This window comes from Rhinopithecus roxellana, chromosome 13 (genome assembly GCF_007565055.1).
Source record: "Rhinopithecus roxellana isolate Shanxi Qingling chromosome 13, ASM756505v1, whole genome shotgun sequence".
NCBI lineage: Eukaryota > Metazoa > Chordata > Mammalia > Primates > Cercopithecidae > Rhinopithecus > Rhinopithecus roxellana.
The window spans coordinates 76,487,082-76,508,756 of NC_044561.1; the positions used below are offsets into that span (position 1 = coordinate 76,487,082).

General features: G+C 50.7%; 1 protein-coding gene and 1 long non-coding RNA gene across 3 annotated transcripts in view; one reads left to right on the plus strand and one right to left on the minus strand.

Moving 5' to 3' along the window:
* Nucleotides 1-3,820: 3,820 nt before the first annotated feature.
* LOC104663776 lies at nt 3,821-20,411 on the minus strand. Its single transcript, XR_748174.2, has 2 exons — nt 19,972-20,411; nt 3,821-4,573 (listed from the first exon to the last, which is right to left on the minus strand). It is a non-coding gene; the product is annotated as an uncharacterized LOC104663776 (long non-coding RNA).
* A 120-nt stretch (nt 20,412-20,531) lies between these two features.
* Nucleotides 20,532-21,675, plus strand: part of BMP7 (bone morphogenetic protein 7) — a 97,511-nt gene continuing 96,367 nt past the window's right edge. For both annotated transcript variants that reach the window (XM_010365109.2, XM_030915757.1), the window contains exon 1: nt 20,532-21,474. In XM_010365109.2, the coding sequence (XP_010363411.1) occupies nt 21,057-21,474 (418 nt within the window). In that variant the 5' untranslated portion in view covers nt 20,532-21,056. The remainder of the gene's footprint in view (nt 21,475-21,675) is intronic.

A 21,675-nucleotide genomic window follows, 5' to 3' on the forward strand; every position in this document is an offset into this window, starting at 1 on the left:
AAGTTGGTCCGTAGTGTGGACCTGCTTAATCCCTGTAGCAACCCCAAAAATGGATGTGGCTGTTTCCGCATATTGTAGATGAGGCAGCTGAGGCTCAACTAGCCCAAATCTCATGCCTCAGGGCGTTCTACTAGCATGTGAAGCAGCTGGGATTTGAACCCAGGTAGTCTGGCTTCCGAGTCTGGGCCCTTCACTATTAATTAGTCAACCATCAATTAATTAAATCAATACATTCATTTGTTCGGGAAATATTTATGGAGTTTTCTTTTAATGAACCATGCATTGTTCTAGGCATTTGAAATGCAATGATAAGGAAGAAAGAGACTCTTCCATGGAGAAAGGTAACATGCGGCAGATAAATAAAAGGTATTAAAGACAATGCTGGCCCCCAGGGGGAGAGATTTTGCTAAGGTGGTCTGGGTGGTGATATAGAAGGAAGAGGCATGGTAGCTGGAACATCTGGAATGGGGCAAAGTGATACTGGCAGGCAGCAAGGTGGGGGGCAATTGTGGGCTGTGGCATGGACTTCCAGGGCCACAGTCCAGGAAGACGTAGCCTGGATCCAAGGCAGGAGAAGTGGGTAGGGTCAGACTCTACCTTGAAGGTAGAAGCAGCAGGACCTGCTGATGACTTAGATGCACGGGAGAGAAGAAGGCTATTGTTTTTGTTACCCTAGGTCCACAGCTAGTAAGTTGCAGAGCAAGGACTTGGAGCCAGGTTCTTCACATGGGGCAAATATTCACTTTGCCATTCATTTCACAAACATTTATTGAGTTTTGTGCCAGGTGCTGAGACAGCCTTGTTCTGCCCTCCCAGAGCTTCTATTCTCCAGGGGAAGGCAGACTCTAAGCCACAAAAGTCATTGGGACCCATGTAATTATGTAGGTGCAAAGAAGCGGGGTGCCCAACACGTAGCAAGGGAATGGACTCCATCACTCCAGGCTTCCTGGAGCCTGCAGAGGGGCAAGGTTGGACTATAAAGATAGCTGGTTGGGCGTGGTGGCTCATGCCTGTAATCCCAGCACCTTGGGAGGCCAAGGCAGGTGGATCACAAGGTCAGGAGTTTGAGACCAGTCCGGCCAACATAGCGAAACACTGTCTCTACTGAAAATACAAAAATTAGCCAGTGTGGTGGCATGCGCCTGTAGTCCCAGCTGCTAGAGAGGGTGAGGCAGGAGAAGCGCTTGAGCCCGGGAAGCGGAGGTTGCAGTGAGCCAAGACCGCGCCATTGCACTCCAACCTGGGCCACAGAGTGAAACTCTGTCTCCAAAAAAAAAAAGCCAACACCTTCTGATGCTTCCCAGAGGCCAGGGAGTATGCTGAGAAATTTACATCCATTATCTTATGTCAGTCTTTATAAGAACCCTGGGAGGCTTGAGTGCAGTGGCTCACACTTGTAATCCCAGCACTTTGGGAGGCTGAGGCAGGTGGATCACTTGAGTCCAGGAGCTCGAGAACAGCCTGGGCAACATGATGAAACCCCATCTCTACAAAAAATTAGCTGGGCATGGTGGCACACACCTGTAGTCCCAGCTACTTTTGGGGCTGAGGCTCAAGTATTGCTTGAGCCCAGGAGGTCAAAGCTGCAGTGAACCATGATTGCACCACTGCACTCCAGCCTGGGTAACAGAACAAAAGCCTGTCTCAAAATGACAACAGCAAGAAAAACAAAAACAAAAAAAGCCTAGGGGGAGGAAACTATCTTTACTCCCTCTTTACAGATAAGAAAATTCAGGTTTTGGGGTGGTGGGGGCACCCTGACTGCCCAGGGTCACACCACTGGCAGAGCTGAGACTCAAACCTTGGGACTCAGATCCTAAACTTCACCCCTTCCCTCTCTGCTCAAAGTTCTCTGATATCAGCGCCTTCTCATCACTTCTTAGAGACAAAGAGATGTGATTAACAAATCAATATGTCAAATACTAAGCATGTTCTACCTCCAGACAGTCTCTGGTGATGGAGCAGGTGTGTTTGGGGCAGGGTAGAAGGTTTGAGCTGAGCAAAATTTGATGGAAGTCCAGAATTTTGCATGGTTTTTAATTACTTTCAGATTTAATAGAATATCATTCGGTGTGATTTATTCTACTCAAAGATTGATTAGTAATACAACTTGAATTGTATTCCATTTCCCCACACAATTTAAGATGATTTAGTGTCAAATAGAGACTAAACCTAAAAGCTGTTTCTTTCAAGAGCCCTAGTCGCCCTTGTTCTAATGCACTTGGAAAGGAGAAATTGTGCCTCCACCAGCCAAACAGCAATTTGATCCTTCCTGAACCTCAAAACAAATGAGGGTCCTTCCCATCTCTGCGGGGGTAGGTGCTCTAATGGGGTCTGAGTCACCTCGTCCTAGCCCAGGTTTGTCAACCTCTGCACTGTTCTCTTCTGGACTGGATCCTCCACTGTTGGGGGGCCCGTCCTGTGCATCAGAGGGTGTTAAGCAACATCCTTGACCTTCACCCACTAAACGCCAGTAGCATCCCCTTTCCCCAGTTGTGACAGCAAAAATGTCCTAAACATTGCTCCATGTTCTCTGTGGGGGCAAAATTGCCCCCTGCCGCGAATCACTGATTGCTTTGGTGGGGAACCAGAGCATGTTCTTCAGAGGCAAACTTAAAATCTCACTCAAAAGTGGGGAAACTCCCTCTGAGGGATAAATCACAGCTTTTGTTTCATTTTTCTTTTTTTAGAGACAGGGTCTCGCTCTGTTGCCCAGGCTGGAATGCAGTGGCCTGATCATAGCTCACTGCAGCCTCAAACTCCTGGGCTCAAGGGATCCTCCCACCTCAGCCCGAGTAGCTGGGACTACAAACATGTGCCTCCATGCCCGTTTTTTTTTTTTTTTTCTAATTTGTTTTGTAAAGAGAGGAGGTTTCACTACATTGCCCAGGCTGACCTCAAACTGCTGGGATCAAGCTATCCTCCCCCCTCGGCCTCCCAAAGTGTTGGGATTACAGGCCTGAGCCACCATGCCCGGCTTGTTTGCTTATTTCTTTTGTCCCGCTTGCTATGTGGACAGCATCCTTCAGGTGCCACTGGGGGACCCTCAGAGGACTGACACCTGCAGACCTCGGGGCTTAAGAGGGGTGCGGAGCAGGCAGCTACTCGTGCCCTGGCAGCGGTTGGTATCTTTCCATCTGTTTCTTCCTTTCTGTGTCCTGGATTCTACATGAACCAAAGGGCCCCCTGAGGCCTCAAGATGAAAAAGTGGTCAGAAACGTGCCTCCCTTAATGCAGTCGGAGTTCTTGGGCCGGGGAACACATGTTGTTCCATTTAGTGGATTTGCTCTACCAGCTTCTGGGTGTTCAGCTTTTGGGAACCCCTGTCCCTCCAGGGGATGATGTTACTGTGTGTGTGTCCCTAACACTCTGCAGGCAGTAATTATAGAAATTTGCGGGACGGTCCTCGTCTCGCCAACCCCCTCCCCCTTTTCCATCTCAGACAACAAATAAAACAACCCAGCTCTCCTTTGCGGCAGGACCACCAGGGCTGAGCAAAGGGCCGCCAGCCCCTCCCCAGGGTCTCTCGCGCTCCCCACTTGGCTCTTTCAAGGGCGTTTCAATGAGCAGCCTTGTTGAGGCTTCCACTAGGGCCTGGCCTAGAAGGGACCATTAAAAACAGTTTCATCAGAACAAAAGAGGTTCTGTTCTTATTGTCCCCTCGGCTGCAGTTTGGATGCAGCAGTTGAAAATCTATCTGGACCGAGCAACAAATCTGGACCCAACCAGGCCGTGGAGTTCGCCCTCAGTAGGGATTTCTGGATGGATCCTTGGAGCAGATAATTTACAACTAAAGCAAAACACAAGGAGAAGCTTTTTATTTGGCACAAATGTTTTCTATTAAAAGCCTTCGGAAGCCCCAGTAACTGGAGCTCTCTTCTTACACGAGCTCGAGGTGATTGTATTCCTGCACACAGAGCCCCTTAAAAGAATTCCTGGTTTGAATGCCAGTCTTGTCTGCAAGGAAGAGTGTGGAGCTGCACTAGGAAAGATCGCACGGAGCCCGAAGCATGTGGAAGGGGAGTGTCTTTGGGTTGATTTTAAATGCCTGCCCTGGAAGCTTTGTGGTTGGGGATTTTCTGCTGCTGAGACGCACCAAACAGGCAGGGGCATTTGTGGTGTGGACACAGGGAGAACTGCCCCAGAGAGGAACTGTTGGTCTGTCATGGGGGATGGAAACTTTTGTGGCTAACTTTCTGGGACATCAGATGAGGTCAGTGCCACCAATTCCACGGAATGGACTGCCTAAAAGAAGTTATTTTAAAATTTTTATTTGTTTTAAAAAAGTTATTTTTAGGTAGGGTGTGGTGGCTCACACTTGTAATCCCAGCACTTGGGGAGACTGAGGCCGATGGATCACCTGAGGTCAGGAATTCAAAACCAGCTTGGCCAAGGTGGCAAAAGCCCGTTTCTACTAAAAATACAAAAAAATTAGCCGGCTGTGGTGGTGGGCGCCTGTAATCCCAGCTACTTGGAAGGCTGAGGCAGGAGAATCGCTTGAACTCGGGAGGTAGAGGTTACAGTGAGCCAAGATCACGCCACTGCACTCCAACCTGCACGATTTAGGGAGGCTCTATCTCAAAAAAAAAAAAAAAAGTTATTGAAAAATTTTTTTCTGTACTGCCAAAGATGAAATTTCGAGAGATGACTAGTTTCAGCAGCTTATTTAGTTTGAACTCTGGAATCCTCATGCAGATTTCCAGAATGGTCATTTTCAAAACTGCCAGTTAGTGTCTGTGTGCAGGGCCTAGCGCAGCTCAGAGCCACTTTCATTCGGGTCATGAATTTGTCAAAATAGAAGAGTTGCAGGAGCCAGTTTTGCTGTTTCGGATTCTCAACTCCAGAAAAAATGTCCCTGCAAGGCCCTGAGGATGACCCCCAAGTGCAAAAAAGAATGAGCCAGAAATCTACAGGCCAACAGGTGTATCACAGCATTTCTGAGAATTCTGTATCAGATGGACATCAGCTATATTGCTTTCCCTGTGCCCAACAACCAGGACATTCTTGGAGACTGCTTTTCTTTCTCCCTTGAGGAATTCAGAAGTGTCCTCCCGAGGAAATGTCAACTGTGAGGCCAACATGAAGAGTGGTACTGGCTGCCAGTCTCTCTCTCTCTCTCTCTCTCTCTCTCTTTCTCTTTCTTTCTCTCTTCTCTTTCACATAGTCTTACTCTGTTGCCCAGGCCAGAGTACAGTGGGGGTGATCTCAGCTCATTACAACCTCTGCCTCCCGGGTTCAAATGATTCTCCTGCCTCAGCCTCCCGAATAGCTGGGATTACAGCCGCCCACCACCACACCTGGCTAATTTTTGTCTATTTAGTAGAGACAGGATTTCACCATGTTGACCAGGCTGGTCTTGAACTCCCAACTTTAAGTGATCCACCCGTCTTGGCCTCCCCAAGTGTTGGGATTATAGGCGTGAGCCACCGTGCCTGGCCAGTTTGACATTTCTTTTCTCTTTCTTTTTTGAGACAGAGTCTCACTCTGTCACCCAGGCTGGAGTGCAGTGGCAGCAATCTCAGCTTACTGCAAACTCTGCCTCCTGGGTTCACGCCATTCTCCTACCTTAGCCTCCTGAGTCTGAGTAGCTGGAACTACAGGTGCCCGCCACCATGCCTGGCTAATTTGTTTTGTATTTTTAGTAGAGACGGGGTTTCACCATGTTAGCCAGGATGGTCTCGAGCTCCTGACCTCATGATCCGCCCGTCTCAGCCTCCCAAAGTGCTGGGATTACAGGCTTGAGCCACCACGCCCGGCCCTGACATTTCTTAAGTTGATTTTGTGTTAGGCACTTTCTGTGGATTATCTCATTGGTTCTTCCCAGCAATCTGAGGGAGACAGATGAGAGAAATAATTTTGCCCATTTTACAGATGAGAAAACAGAGACCCAGAAAGGTTTGGCAAATTGTCCAGGGTCACATGGTGAGCAAGTGGCAGATTCTGATTCAGGAGTCCTGGGTGGGCTGGGGTCCTGCTCCTGGTGGTGCTGAAACCCCGTCTCTACTAAATAGGCAAAAATTAGCCAGGCGTGGTGGTGGGCGCCTGTAGTCCCAGCTACTTGGGAGGCTGAGGCAGGAGAATTGCTTGAACCGGGAGGTGGAGGTGGCAGTGAGCCAGGATCACGCCACTGCACTCCAGCCTTTTTTTTTCTAAAAATAAAAACCAGAATGCTCCTCCCCAGTGATGTGAGCGACTCCTTCCCCCTCTGTCCTCAGGGGTCCCTGCTCAAATCCGGGGCTTTTCCTGATCACTGTAGCTAAAGTGGCATCCTTGTCCCTCTCTGCACCCCTGCCCTGTGTTACTGGGCCCTGTCTAACAGCCCTATTAGGGTAAAAGCCTCGTGTGGAGAAGTTTGGTCCATGTTGTTCACTACTGTATGCACCACACTCAGAACAATGTCTGGCACCTGGTAATATTCATTAAATAATTAATGCAAGAGGATAGAATGAACCCCTAGAAGAATCTATTCCAAAAGCAGACAAAAGGAGTTTAAAATTCAAAGTAGGAACAAAGACAGGGGCACAAAAACCAACACACAAGCAAAACCCAGTGGCAAGCCACAGCCGCTCCCTGATTGAGCAGCTGTGTCTTGAGTCCCTGCTACCTGCCAAGTGCTGAACCAGGAGGCAGGAACCTGCGGCAGATGGTCTCATGATGGAGGTGGATGAGAAGTCAGGAACCACACTGGACTGAGTTAGGGCTGCAGCTGAAAAGGGGCAGGGGCTCTGTGAACTCCTCTATCGATCAAGTGTTCATTGAGCACTGACTGTATGCAGAGTCCCATGTTAGATACAGAAAGTATAAAACAGTGTATGTGGCATGTCCTCTGGGAGCTCACAAACCAACGGGCACATAGCACCCAGTGCTAATGACCTGCAAACCCATGCCAGTGTGGAAATTCAGAGCTGGAAAGGCCATTGTCGGGGGTAAGTGCCTGCTCCCCTGGGCCTCTGTCTGTCTGCGGAGCCCCTGTTCAGCTGGGTGCTTGGCCATCAAGGGAGTTTTTTGATCAAATTTTCTTTTCTTTTATCTTCCTCTTTCTCTCTTTTCTTTCCTTTCCTTCCTTTCCTTTTCTTTCATCCTTTCATTCTTTCTTTTTTTTGAGATTGCGTTTTGCTCTTATTGTCCAGGCTGGAGTGCAATGGCATGATTTCAGCTCACTGCAACCACTGCCTCAAGTGATTCTCCTGCTTCAGCCTCCTGAGTAGCTGGGACTACAGGCACCCACCACCATGCCCAGCTAGTTTTTCTATTTTCAGTAGAGATGGGGTTTCACCATGTTGGGTAGGCTGGTCTCAAACTCCTGACCTCAGGTGATCTGCCCATCTCTGCCTCCCAAAGTGCTGGGATTACAGGCGTGAGCCACTGCACCTAGGCAAATTTGGTTTTCTTTTTACTGACCCAGTGTCCCTTCCTGGGATTCAGGTGACAGCATCCCCCTGCTTTGGGGAAATGGTGCCTGCCCTACGATATGGTCTCTGGTGGGGCTGACCCAGTTCCCTGACCTCCACCCTGACTCAGAGGTGAGCAGGTGAGGCTGGGAAATCCAGGTGCTCCCTTCCCCGTTTGCCATTACTGGCGTGCGAGGTGAGCCAAGACCTGGATATCCTCTCCTGGGAGCAAGAGGCTCTCTTTCTCTTCCCAGGGTCACTTGCTGGCCTTGACATGTGGCAATGCAGAGGAAAACCTCTCTGCGGTAGGAAATAATGAAGCCAGCATTCAGATAGATGCCAAATTGAAAGATGGAGACAGAGAGAAACAGAGCCACGGAGACAGAGGTCACTCCATGAGCCCCTGGGCACACTGTTGATAGGACTTCCCTGTTAGGGACTCCACTCTGAGTTGGGCATTGAGTCGTTTTGAGGTGGGTTTCTGACACTTGCACATGATAGATCTCTGACTTAATATAACAGCTTGTGAAACACTCTACCATCTCCTCCCTAATTAAAGACTGAGAATGTAATCCCAGCACTTAGGGAGGCTGAGGTGGGTGGATCACAAGGTCAAGAAATCGAGACCATCCTGGCCAACATGGTGAAAACCTGTCTCTACTAAAAATACAAAAATTAGCTGGGCGTAGTGGCACACGCCTGTAGTCCCAGCTACTTGGGAGGCTGAGGCAGGAGAATCTCTTGAACTCAGGAGGAGGAGGTTGCAGTGAGCCAAGATCACGCCACTGCACTCCAGCCTGGCGACAGAGCAAGACTCCATCTCAAAAAAAAAAAAAAAAAAAAATATATATATATATATATATATATGTGTGTGTGTGTATATATACGTATATATATATATAAGTATATATATACATATATGTGTATATGTATATATATACGTATATATATATATAGAGAGAGAGAGAGAGAGAGAGAGAAGTCCCGCAGTGAAGATACGTGTTTCCCTTTCTGGAGCCCATCGTTTCTTAAAGTTACTTGACAGAAAGCCATTTTCCCTAACAACATGTGCAAACATTTTTACAAACGAGAAGAAGAGAGGGTCCTTGACGCAGTGAAACATTGAAGGAGTGGAGGTGGCATTTGCAACACGAAGCTCCTCTGGAAAACAGAGCTTCAAAGTGGCTCCTGGAAGCCAGACACAGAGAATTATCTAGATCAATGTTCCTGTGCTGTTGTAGAGCTTAGCTCCTGAGTAAGGAATTTTGTATCTACACGGGGCCATTTTCACAACACGACTTTTTTGAGTCACGTTCTGTTGTTTTACCTATAAAATTTCTGCCTCAGAGACAGGCCTGCTTTTTAAACACAGGGTGGTTTTGTCTGCTCAGCCTGTTTATTGCTTCATGCCGAGAAGGCTTTCCGAAGTCACAGATGCCTTGAACCTCTAAGCCAGGGACTCAAAATGTCCACGCTGGATTGATTTCTTTTCTCTCCTTAAACAAATGGAAATAAAAGAACCAAATGTCTGTAAACTGAATTTTCTGGTTGTAATGAGGTGGTTCCCACCCCCAACCCCCAGCAAATTCCTACATGGCATTTGGGGATGAAAGAATATTACCCCATAAAAACAAAATCAGGGCTCCAGTGCCAGAGATGTGGAGGGTTATAAGGAGCCATGGTTTACGGAGGGGTCCAGGGAAGGGAGGTGGTGGTGGCTTGAGGTGTAGGGTAGCTTCTATGCTTCACTGGAGGCCTAAAGAAAAACCCCTGGACTTGGTATCTAAACAGCAGCCTTAGGAAATGATCTGTCTCTCAGGTGACCATGATCTTTTGCAAACTCTTTGATGTCTGGGAACATCATGTTTCCTGGCTTTGCAGATGCAGGCAGCTCACTGGGAGCTTGCTGGGAGCAGAGATGGGTGGAGCAGAAGTCTGGCTGAGGAGGGACACTGAGCCTTGGAAGAGGAGAGAGACCAGGGCCAGCAATGCCCGTGTGTGGAGACTCTGTTCAGGGACAGGGACCCCGGCTGGAAGTTGGGTCGCAGTTCTTTGGGCTGTGAGAATTGGGCACCAACTCGAGTCACCCCAAGGAATGTGGTGGGATCATAAAGACCCCTGTGGGGAACCATCAGCTCCAGGAAAAGCCGGAGTTAGGAGGGTCTTCTGGAGCCAAGCATCCCAGATGCTCTTGTGGTCACCGCAGGGCCTTTGTACCCATCGTTGCCTCTGCCCACAGTCCCCTCCCCCTACTCCTCCTAGGCCTGGCTTTGGAGACCTCCCCTCCTCAGAGAGGCCTTCCCACCCTCTGCTCTCAGCCTCTCACTGGGCTTTCTTTTTCTCCATGGCACTTGTCGGTGACTCCTGCTTCCGTCCATCTCCCCTAACTAAAATACCTGTGTGAGAAGTCTTGAATATCTTTCCACTGCTACTGTCTCATGGTCTGAAAGAGACTATCACATGGTGGGAATAAATTAATATATATGTGAATGAATCAATGAATGAATAAAATTTCAGGGCTGCTGGGTACAGTTGCTGAGAGTGTGTACTGCACAACTCCGGAGGTCACTGTTGTCAAAGGCAAGAATAGGAATGTTGATCCCAGAGTGCACAGTGTACAACCTACACTACTGGACCCCAGTGGCCTGAGCTCCTTTGTAAGGCAAGCTTGCTCACCACCCATCATGGCCACACTTTCTACCTCTTGACCTGGCCTTACTCCTGTAACCTCATTTTCTCTGGATTTCCTATTTCAAATACCCAAGGAAGTGAATCTGATAACTCTGGATAGTTGTCTTGCCTCAAGCCATGTCATCGGTCACTCTGGGCAGCTTGGAATAATGGCCTTCACATGACGTCTTCTATCCTGATTATTTCAGGCTGGTGAGGGGGCAAGGTTGCCTGTGGTGGTCACCTGTGTGTGCTGCCTGCCTGGACCCATGCAAATACTTCACAAACAATGTCTCATTTTATCCCCACAACATCCCCACAACAAGGCAGCACATTTATTTGTTTGTTTGTTTGTTTATTTATTTATTTATTTATTTATTTATTTATTTATATCTGAGATGGAGCTTTGCTCTTGTTGCCTAGGCTAGACTGCAATGGCATGCTCTCAGCTCACTGCAACCTCCTCCTCCAGGATTCAAGTGATTCTCCTGCCTCAGCCTCCCAAGTAGCTGGGATTACAGGCATGCACCACCACACCCAGCTAATTTTGTATTTTTTATTAGTGGGTTTCACCATGTTGGTCAGGGTGGTCTTGAGCTTCTGACCTCAGGTGATCCACCCACCTTGGCCTCCCAAAGTGCTGGGACTATAGGCATGAGTCACTGTGACCGGCCAGGCAGCACTATAATTATACCTACTTTACAGGTGAGGAAATGGGCTCAGAGACTGCTATCAGGCTGGCTGAATTAAAACATGGTTCCATTGCTTTCTGGCAGTGGAATTGATTAATCTGAGCCTCAGTTTCCTCATCTGTAAATTGGGCACAAAAATATCTATTTCAAAAGAGTTGTGAGGATGAAAGACATCGTTGGTACTGGTGTCTGTTGGTGTGCTGTCCTTCTCTCCGACTCGGAAGTGCTTGATGCCACTGTCTGCAGCGATGCCGCTGGTGGGAGGAGCTTGCATGTGCTCTGAACACTTGACGAAAATGAAAAAATTTGGTTTTTAGGGTTTGTGTTCTGAGGCTCAGTTGTCTGGGGCACGAGTGCTTGAAGAAGAGAAAAGCTCCCCGGGACGCTTGCACACGTGCTCCGGCAAGTCTGCATCTGACTCTCAAGGCTGTTTTGTCACCTGATCTCCCAGTGACTCTGAGATGTGTGATGAGTCCGGCTCAAGGAGTGGGGAGCTCAGGGGCATGCCCACTGCCACTCAGCAGGTGAGTGACAATCCCGAGTCAGGCAGTATTCCAGACAGAAACCAAGACATGCTCGCAGAGAGTTCATTCACTCATTCAGCAAATATTCACCGAGTATCAGCTACATATGGGACACTGTTGTGGGCTCTACTCATGGTAGTGAACAAATCAGACCAAAACACATGCCCACATTTCCATGGCAGGAGAGAGACAATGAACAAATGAACACGTAACTGTTGTATTTCAGGTGGTGGTGGTAAGAGAAAAAGAAAACATGGGCTGCTTCTGATAGACGGGCAAGGGAAAACGTCAATGGTGAAATATTTGAGCAGAGACCCAGAGGAGGTGAAGGAGGTGAATATCAGCATGAGCCTTCCAGGCAAATGGCACAGCAAGTGCAAAGACCCTGAGGCTTTTGTGGAACCAAGGACACAGCTGATGCGTCTTGCTTTATGCGTAAAAGCCCTTAGTGTAGAATTGCCAGATAGAATACATGGTGAGAGGTTAAGTTTGCATTTCAGATAAATAAAGGCTCATTGTTAGTATAAGTATGTCCTGTGCAACTTGGAACATATTTATTTAAAAAAAAAAATGAGTCATTATTTATCTGAAATTCAAATTTAACTGGATATCCTATATTTTTTATTTGCCAAATCTGGCATCTCAACTCAGTGGTTTGTCATCATGTGAGCTATGGAAATAAAAATCTCAGGCTGGCTTTCCAGGGGCAACTGGCTGGGTGAAATAGGGGATCAGAATTGGGTCATGCACGTTTGAATGCTGGCTTTGTCATTTGTTAGTCATGTTTCTTGGCCAAGTCCTTTGACCCCTGGGCCTCCATATCTTCATCTGTGAAATGGGAGATACTGCATCCAATTTCAGGGTGATTCGAAGACAAGAGCTAATCAGCAAAGCTTGGACATCAGATAGCTGTGTCATTCACATTTACTCTTATTAGTTGTTGCATCATGTGTAAGATGAGCTCAAATCTGTTAATCTTCCCATAAGATCTTTTCACATGAGTTGGGACTAACCTGTTATATGTAGAGTAATGGTTTACCGACAGGGAGGCAATAAAGATAAAACTCGAAGTAAAAGAAAGAACACAATTTTTTTAATGAGCAGAAACACAATGAAGGAGGTGAGAGAAGGAAGAAAACAATAGAGATGGAGAGAAGCACGACATGGGGTGGTGAGGAGTTCCCAGGACCCTGGGAGCCAGGAGCCCAGCCTAATCCTAGCTCTGCCCTGATTCACTGTAAGACTTTGGGTTCAACAGTTTCTCTTTGGGTGTCAATTTCTCTGTCTTCAAGATGAAGGAATTGAACTACATGTCTGCAGGACTTTTGTTGTAATGGACTGGAAACTCAGTACACAATGGCTTAAGCTGAACAGTCCTGGGTGGGGCAGGCTTCAGGGATGGTGGGCTCCAGGGACTCACTGATGCTGTTGGTCTCCTGCTTCCTCTTGTTTTACTGTCCTGTGGCTTCTCTCACAGGGCAGGCTCTCCCTGAAGGGAGGGAAGATGACTGCCAGCAGCAGCCCCTGACCTAGCAACCCCAGTGGGAGGAAAGACCCCTTTTCCTGGTAGTTCCAGCAAAAGTTCTAAAGTTGAATCTCACTGACTTAGATTAGGTCACATGACTGTCACTGAACCTATCGCATGTGCATCTCTGGTTGACCAGGCTGGGTCACGTACCCACTCTGAATTTTAGAGAAGAGGATAGTTCAACCTGAAATACAGGGACTGACAGTGAAGAAGGGACATTTCCACTGAGGAAAACAGAGGAAATCTTCGCCAGGCACAGTGGCTTATGCCTGTAATCCCCGCACTTTGAGAGGCCAAGACAGATGGATTGTTTGAGGCCAGGAGTTCAAGATCAGTCTGGCCAGCGTGGTGTAACCCTGTTTCTACTAAAAATACAAAAATTAGCCAGGTGTGGTAGTGCACGTAGTAGCTGTAATTCCAGCTACTCAGGGTGAGGAGGGAGAATTGCTTGAACCCAGGAGGCGGAGGTTACAGTGAGCTGAGATTGTGTCACTGCACTCAGCCTGGGGACAGAGGGAGAGTCTGTCTCAAAAAAAAAAAAAAAAAAAAGAAAGAAAGACAGAAAGAAAACAGAGGAAATCTTTGCAGAAGAAGGAGAAAAGGCAGGATCTCAAATTAGGTGGGCTTCCAAAGTGTTTTCTATGAAACCCTGGGAGCAGAGAAAATGGTAGTGAAAAGAAACCAAGCCTAGGGGCTCTGGGCCCCTGCTGGGATCACCTGATAAAAGGCAGGGTGTCCAGTCCGATTTGAACTTCAGATAAACAACGAGTGAATTTCAGTATGAGTATATTTAATACATATACTCCAAAATAATGGGATATACTCATACTAAAATTCATTCATTGTTTATCTGAAATTCAAATTGAACTGCACACCCTATATTTTTTTGCTAAATGTGGCAACCCTAGTCCCTCCCCTGCTCTATTTAACCAAAGAAGCTCTGTTTCTATTTTCTGTGTCGAGCCTGTGTGGAAAACTTCCTTGACCAAAAGTTTTAGCTGCTGAACAAAAGAGAAGGCCTGTATCCTTTTAACTGACATGGTTGCCATGCCCTCTCCAGCTCCCCAGTGCTGTATCCAGCAGGGCTCCTGGCTGCAGGCAACAGAAACCAGCTTGGGCAAGCTGGTGCAGAAAAGAAGTCCACTAGAGGATCTTGGAGGCTCACAGAACCCCTGGGAAGGCCAGAGAACCAGGCTTGGGGGCTCTGTAGCTGGGACACGGCCCCAGATCACTCTGCAGAATGGTCTGGGCCTGCGCTGATAGCTTCTGGGGTCGGTGCCTCTGACTGACTGAAACTTGGTCACCTGTCAGGGCTCTGGCTGCAAAGCAGGCAAGACAGTGCTTTTCTGGATATTCACCAGATGGGGCATCCTCAACCAGAAGAGAGGGCTCAGATCTAGCTGGGAGGAGGGAGATGCTGAAAAGCAGGAGCAATGAACCCTCACTCCTGCTCTTGCAGGTGGAATTCTGGTTTTTGATGTTTCTGGGGAGAAGGGGAGTTTATCAGATCAGTCATCAGGGGCCAAACAGCAGAGTTTTGCTGGGAAGGGACTCTGGGGAAGGTTAGGGTCAGAGTTTGCCTAAAGGGGCCAACAGTTCCAGCCTTTTCAACCACTGGTTCAGTAGCCCTCAAATCATGAATTCAATGGAGCTGTCTTGAAATGCACCATCCTTGGTGGTCCTTTGGTTTGGGTGATGGGTTGGGGTAGTCTGGGCACATCCTCCAGACACAGCAGAGCCCTTCATGAGGCCAGGGGCAAACCAGATTCATTGGATCTGACTGGTAGATGTGTCTTCTTTGGTCTAATGACCAAAACCAGTTCAATTAGTTGCCAATAGATAAACATTGAGAGATGTCACCATTCAAACTCAAGTTTCTAGCTTCTCTGGAAAATTAGAACTATCTGGTGATGTTGGAATCAAATTTCTGATGCCATCCAGAAATATTCCTTGGGCCTCACATTGCATCTCTGTATTTATGTTACCTGGCTGGTACCCATTGGCTTTTGAGTGCATGACTTCTGCAATAAAGGAGGAATTGAAGAGGGGCTCAGAGGTATGTTCCTCAAACACTGATAGGGCATCTACTGTGTGCAAGGTCTCTATGGGCACTGGGAGGTCCATCCAGGACTAAGACAAACCCTGTGTTTTGGTGTAGCTCAATGTTTAAGGACTTAGGTCCTGGAATAAGATAGCCGGTGTCAGAATTCTGATTTTACCATTCATTCACCATTGGTGTGGCTTCGGGCAGGTTCTCTCAAGTATTTGAGCCTCAATTTCCTCATCTGTAAAATGGGGATAATAATAAAATAACACAAGGTAGTTGGGAGAAGTAATGAGTTAATTTAAAAAGACAGCCGGAATAACAGATAATGAAGTTTTAATTTGAAGCCCCAGTTGGTCGGCTGTAATTTCAGAAATCTAGAGCCTCGATCGTCAACATACAGTCTGAAGACCACAGCCTCTGAGCCCCCAGGAGCTGATGAGGAGTGCAGAATCTCAGCCCACTCAGACTGGCTGTGTGGGAATCTGTGTTCTAGCAGACCCCCAGGGGATTCATATGCACAGTTGGGTTGGAGAAGTGTTGCTTTAAGTTAAAACAAGGAAGGAAGGGGCTGCTCCCAGGTCACTAAATGTTCACTGATGCTTAAAGGCCTGTGCTGTGTAGACAGATGTGGCTTTGGATCCTGGCTCCATTACAGATTGGCTGTCTGACTTTGGGCAAGGTGCTCTCTGGATGTTGGTTCTCCTTCTCTGCCATCTGAGGAGCAGAACTAGCCTCTGCATGCAGTGAGGGGTTGCAGGTGATGTGGGCTTGGGCAGTGCAGGCTTAGCAGGTGTCCAGCACAAGCAAGTGCTCCCAACAGGTGACAGGTTGGCCGCTCCCTGTCACGTTTTGGAAGGAGGAAAGGGCTACCTCTAATGCTGAACCAAGGATAGTTAGTGCTCAAAACCATACCAGACTTCCTCCAATCAAGGAAGAAATACAGCCCTGATAATAATAAACAAAACACTGCTTCCCCCTAGCTGGCTTCCAGATCCTAGAAATCCTGCATAGTATCAGCTTTCTCTAGAGTGTGTGTGTCGTCTGTGTTTTCCATTTGGAACTGTGGCCACTGCCATGTGTACTTAAGACTGATGGAAGACGTTTAGTCTCTCATTCTGCTGCTTTTAAAGTTGTGCAAAGAAAATCTCAGAGTGGGCAAACGTGAGGAGTCCAAGCCTCCTCACGTGCAATGAGAGATCTGCATGGGAGACAAAATTTCACCACAGGTGTGCTCCAATAACTTCCTCTGCAGGGTCCACCTCTCTGCACACAAGGGTTTTCAAGCCTGTGCACGAGGCGGCTCTTGGCCTTCTATTCCTTGCTGGGGTTGGAGGTCCAGGTCATCTGGCCTTAGTCAGGTGGTGTGGACAGAGAGAGCGGCCCACTGGCTTCCTTGACTGTGCTCCCCAGGGAGCCCCAGGGCCAGCTGAACCTCCTCTAGGGCAGATGGATGAAGATGAGGTCCCCACCTCGCTGAACAATGTGTGTGTCAGCAGAATTCTTTTCTTCTTTTTACTGCCTTAGAGAGACATGCTGACTTGGTCAAAATCGCTTCGGCAAGATGTGACTGATGATGGAGGAAATGAAAACTCCTGGCCCAGCACTGGGAGGCCAGCAGGCGAGGGGCACGGACCCTGGGCCGGGGCCGCCTGACACAATAACACCCCTCACAATTCCAGGCCATCTTTCATCCAGGCAAAGGCGGCCCCAGGTGTGGAGCAGACTGGGGCAGATCGGATTACGGTCCTGGAGCCTAGTGCTGGGTGCCCTGGCCAGGGGAGCCACAACTGGGAGTGTGTGGGTGGGGGACTAGCTGCTGGGGAAATGAGATAGGCCCCAGGGAAGTCCCTGGGCCCGGCTGGCCTGCCGTGGGCCTGGGCACAATGTGAGGATCGGAATGCAGTGATGACCCTTTCATCTCTAATGTTCCCTTCCACTTCGCTCTCTCTGTTGCTCTTGCTCTCAGAGTCAGGATACATTTGCTTTTCTCTGCTTGGCCAAAAAGCAGATCATCATGAAAAGTTTTGTTGTTATTTTGTAACTCAGGAGGCTTTTTTGTTACCATATTTTCCTTTTCATCCAGATGGTAACATAATAACATTTATCAAGGGTTTTCTTTGTGTCCCAGGCACTGTGGAAAGCCCTTTCCATGAATTAACTTCTGAAACCTCACAGCTATCCCAGAAGACAGGCGCTATCAGTCCCTCCGTTTTACAGATGGGGGAACTGAGGTGTAGAGAAGGTTAAGTCCCTTGCCCATGGTGCACAGCTGGAAGAGACAGAGCTGGAGTGTGAATGTGGGTGGGCAGGCTCCAGTGCCCAGGCTACCTCCTCCACACAAGACTTGACCTTGGCAATCTCAAAGCCTTTTCTGGTGGTGGCCTCAGCTCCCAAACTGGCATCAGATGCACTCCCAGATGGATATTTCTTGCTTGCTAGTTTTCTTTCATTCATTCATTCATTCATTCATTCATTCATTCATTCGGCATTCACTGAGGGGCTGGTGCAGTCTTGGGGATGCCTCTGGGGGAGGAAACAGGGAAAAGAAAGACCCCCTCCCCCAGCATGGATCACAGGAAAGATAAGGCTAAATGGGGGTTTGTGGGAGTTCAGAGGAAACCTTATCTCTTGAGGTCTTGGATATGAAGGGCATGTTGTCTCTTCCTCTTGCATGAGAAAAGATGGCATCTCAGAGGAAGGGTTTCTGGGGAGAGGGATCTGGGAGATGCCTTAGCTTGGCGCCTGCACTGGCGCCTGCATGGTCAGCCCTCAGTCAACTGGTCTCTTTAGGTGTTGGCTGTGCTTATTACTATTCATTCAACAGGTACGAATTGAGCACCTGCTATGTGCCAGGCTCAGAATAGGCTCAGGTGAGATGCACAAAGAAGGGTAAACTAGAATCCTTGCTTAGACACTGACAGATCAGTTGTTTCATATGTAAATTGTAGCAATGAGACCTGCTGCCCCTGCCCCCAGCCTCACCTGCTTGTGAAGATCCCTCCAAAAGATTTGAGAGTAGATAAAAAGCAGAGACTACTGCTGAAGGGCAGGGCTGCTTTGGCTCCTTGTTATTTCAGACTTTGGAAGAAAGTGACCTCCTTTCTCTCTGCTGGCACTGGAGGTGGCATAGCCTGCCCCTGGCAAGCCAGCGCTGGAGGGTGTGTGCAGGGCTGGGGACTGAGCCTGGTTTCTGTTCCCTTCTCTTTAGGGCTCAAGCACTTGCTGTTCCTCCACCTGGGATGCCTTTCCCTGGAAAAGCCTGTCTCTTTCTTGTCTTTCAGAACTCAGATCAGTGGCATCTCCTCCAAAAGCTCCCCTCCCCACCCTCCATCACCTCACCCTGTTTATCTGCTTCCCCCCCTCCCGACTGCCTGTCAGTTATCACAGGCTGAAGTGACCCAGGTTCTCCAGTTGCACACTCTCAGATGGATCCTGGATGACTGTGACACTACTGCAATTTCCCCAGTGGCCCTGGGGTAGGATTCCTGCACGCCACGATGCCCACCTTTCCTTCTCCCTCCTGCATGTCCTCCTCTGCCTGGCTTCTGAATTTCCAGAGAAAGTGATGGACAAGACCCGCCTCTCCTCCCGTCTCTGACTCTTATTTGAGGCCCTTGCTTTGCTTCCCTGGCCTGGAGGCCGTGGCTCCTTGATGGAGTCCGCCGTGTGGGTTCGCTCATGGCCGTGTCTTCCTGCCCAGCATTGTGCTTGGCCCCAGGACTGGCCACGTAATATCTGGGTCAGGTGCAAAATTAATACGGGGCAGGGGGGACTTTGTTCATAGGTGATTTAGAACTGCATATGGTGACCCCAGAGTAGGAAACCAAGTGTGGGGCCCTTGAGAGCTGGGGGGCCCTGTACGATTGTCCAGGTTGCAGGCCCAACAGCTCCCCACCTGATATCCTGTGCTCCGTGCTTGTCTGTTGAAGGAAGGAGTGAATGGATGAAGACCAGGTGGTGGGAGTGGTTTGAGGGCCTTGCCTGGTGGGTGGGCAGAGGCCCCTCCCTGGCATGGGGGCTCAGGACCTGTTCCATCTCACAGCCTGGGGCCTATGTATAAATGGCCAGGACCTGCGGGCTGGCATGGGGGCTCAGAACCTGTTCCACCTCATTCTTGGGGCCTATGTATAAATGGCCAGGACCTGCAGGCTGGCATGGGGGCTCAGAACCTGTTCCATCTCACAGCCTGGGGCCTGTGTGTAAATGGCCAGGACCTGCAGGCTGGTAGTTTTCTGCTTCTTGCCTTGGCCTCTGGCCTCCCCTTTCTCTACCCATGTGGCTCCTCAGGCTGCTATCTAGTCCAAAAGCCCCCAAGGGAGACCCAGAGGACCACTTGGCCAATCTACTTCTGCTCCAGAAAACTGTCAAAGACCATAATTCTCTTCCCCAGCTCTCCTGCTCCAGGAAGGACAGCCCCAAAGTGAGGCTTAGCCAGAGCCCCTCCCAGACAACCCCCCTGTCCCCGCCCGCTTTCCTAACCTCAGCCCTTCCCAGTTCATCCCAAAGCCCCTCTGGGGATCCTCTCTCACCCAGCCCCAGCAGGGGAAGGAGACAGGATGAACTTTTACCCCGCTGCCCTCACTGAGTGGTCTGGGGACTCCCTGTGACAGCGCGCATGTCTCGGTATTGATTGAGGGATGAATAGATGAGGAGAGGCAGGAGAGGAGGCTGATGGGTAGGTCTCAGGCACAGACCCTTGGAGGGGAAGAAGATGCGAAGACCAGCGGCTGGCTCCCCAGGCACTGCCAGGGGGAGGGCTGATGGGAAGCCCTAGTGGTGGGGCTGGGGTGTCTGGTCTCAGGCTGAGGGGTGGCTGGAAAGATACAGGGCCCCTTGGAGGAGAAGGTGGGAAGAACCCCCCATCTCACACGAAGTTCACTTATTCACTCAACAAATCGTGATTGCGCAGCCACAGTGGCTACCAGGCGCTGGGTTCAAGGCACTGCGGGCACCAGAGCTGCGGAGAAGATCGCTGGTCCTGGCCCCAGTGCGCTGGGCGTCTAGCGGGGATAAGAAGGCAATAAAGAAGGCACGGAGTAACTCAAACAGCAATTCCAGACAGCAAGAGAAATTACAGGAAAGAAAACAAATGTGCGTGGGGGTGAGGCGAGGAAACAACCTCAGCTTGGCAGGTCTTGGAGGTCTCTGGGAGAAAGCAGGGTCTGATGGGGGGCGGGAGGTGGTGAGCGGGGAGCGGTCCAGGCGGAGGGAATGGCCAGCGCAGAGACAAGCTGGCAAGCGGTTCAGAGAGGCGCGGAGGGGTCAGCGTGGCTGGCTTAAAAGGAGACGGGGACTGAGGGGCAAGACCGCCTCAAGGGTCACCGCTTCCAGGAAGCCTTCTATTTCCGCGCCACCTCCGCGCTCCCCCAACTTTTCCCACCGCGGCCCGCGGCCCACCGGTCCCGCTCGGGCCGCCTTCCTGGTCCGGACCGCGAGTGCCAAGAGGGCAGGGCCGGCTCAGATTCCTCCAGCCGCATCCCTGCGACGTCCCGCCAGGCTCTAGGCACCCCGTGGGCACTCAGTAAACATTTGTCGAGCGCTCTAGAGGGAATGAATGAACCCATTGGGCACAGCTGGGGGAAGGGCGGGGCCGAAGGCAGGTGGGAGGCCGCCGGCGCGGGAGGGGCCCCTTGAAGCCCGTCCTCCTCCTCCTCCTCCTCCTCCGCTCAGGCCCCAGCGTGTACCACTCTGGCGCTCCTGAGGCGGCTTCTTGTGCGATCCAGGGCGCGCAAGGCTGGGAGAGCGCCCCGGGGCCCCTGCTCTTCACGTCAGAGGTTAGAAGAGGGTGGGTCGCCGCCGCCTGAGGGCGAGAGCGCCAGAGGAGCGGGAAGAAGGAGCGCTCGCCCGCCCGTCCGCTTGCCTCCTCGGCACTGGCTCTCTGGACTCCTAGGCTTGCTGGCTGCTCCTCCCACCCGCGCCCGCCTCCTCACTCGCCTCTTCGTTTGCCGGGGCTGCTTTCCAAGCCCGGCGGTGCGCCCGGGCGAGTGCGGGGCAAGGGGCCCGGGGCCAGCACCCAGCAGGGGGCGGGGGTCCGGGCAGAGCGCGGCAGGCCGGGGAGGGGCCATGTCTGGCGCGGGCGCAGCGGGGCCCGTCTGCAGCAAGTGACCGAGCGGCGCGAACGGCCGCCTGCCCCTTCTGCCACCTGGGGCGGTGCGGGACCGGAGCCCGAAGCCCGGAGCCCGGGTCGCGCGTAGAGCCGGCGCGATGCACGTGCGCTCGCTGCGCGCTGCGGCGCCGCACAGCTTCGTGGCGCTCTGGTCATCCCTGTTCCTGCTGCGCTCCGCCCTGGCCGACTTCAGCCTGGACAACGAGGTGCACTCGAGCTTCATCCATCGGCGCCTCCGCAGCCAGGAGCGGCGGGAGATGCAGCGCGAGATCCTCTCCATTTTGGGCTTGCCCCACCGACCGCGCCCGCACCTCCAGGGCAAGCACAACTCGGCGCCCATGTTCATGCTGGACCTGTACAACGCCATGGCGGTGGAGGACGGCGGCGGGCCCGGAGGCCAGGGCTTCTCCTACCCCTACAAGGCCGTCTTCAGCACCCAGGGCCCCCCTCTGGCTAGCTTGCAAGATAGCCATTTCCTCACCGACGCCGACATGGTCATGAGCTTCGTCAACCTCGGTGAGTAAGGGCAGGCGGGGGTATGCGTCTCTGTTCGGGGGCACTTTGAGACCGGGAGGGAGGGAGCCGCTTCTTCTATACAGCCCGCCCAGCTTTCTGCTCCTGGTTGAAATCGCAGTGCCTGCCCGAGGGTCTCCCACCCACGGCCCTATGGCTCCCAAGCTGTGTGCGCCTCCAGGTCTGGCGCGCTGGGCTCGGTGG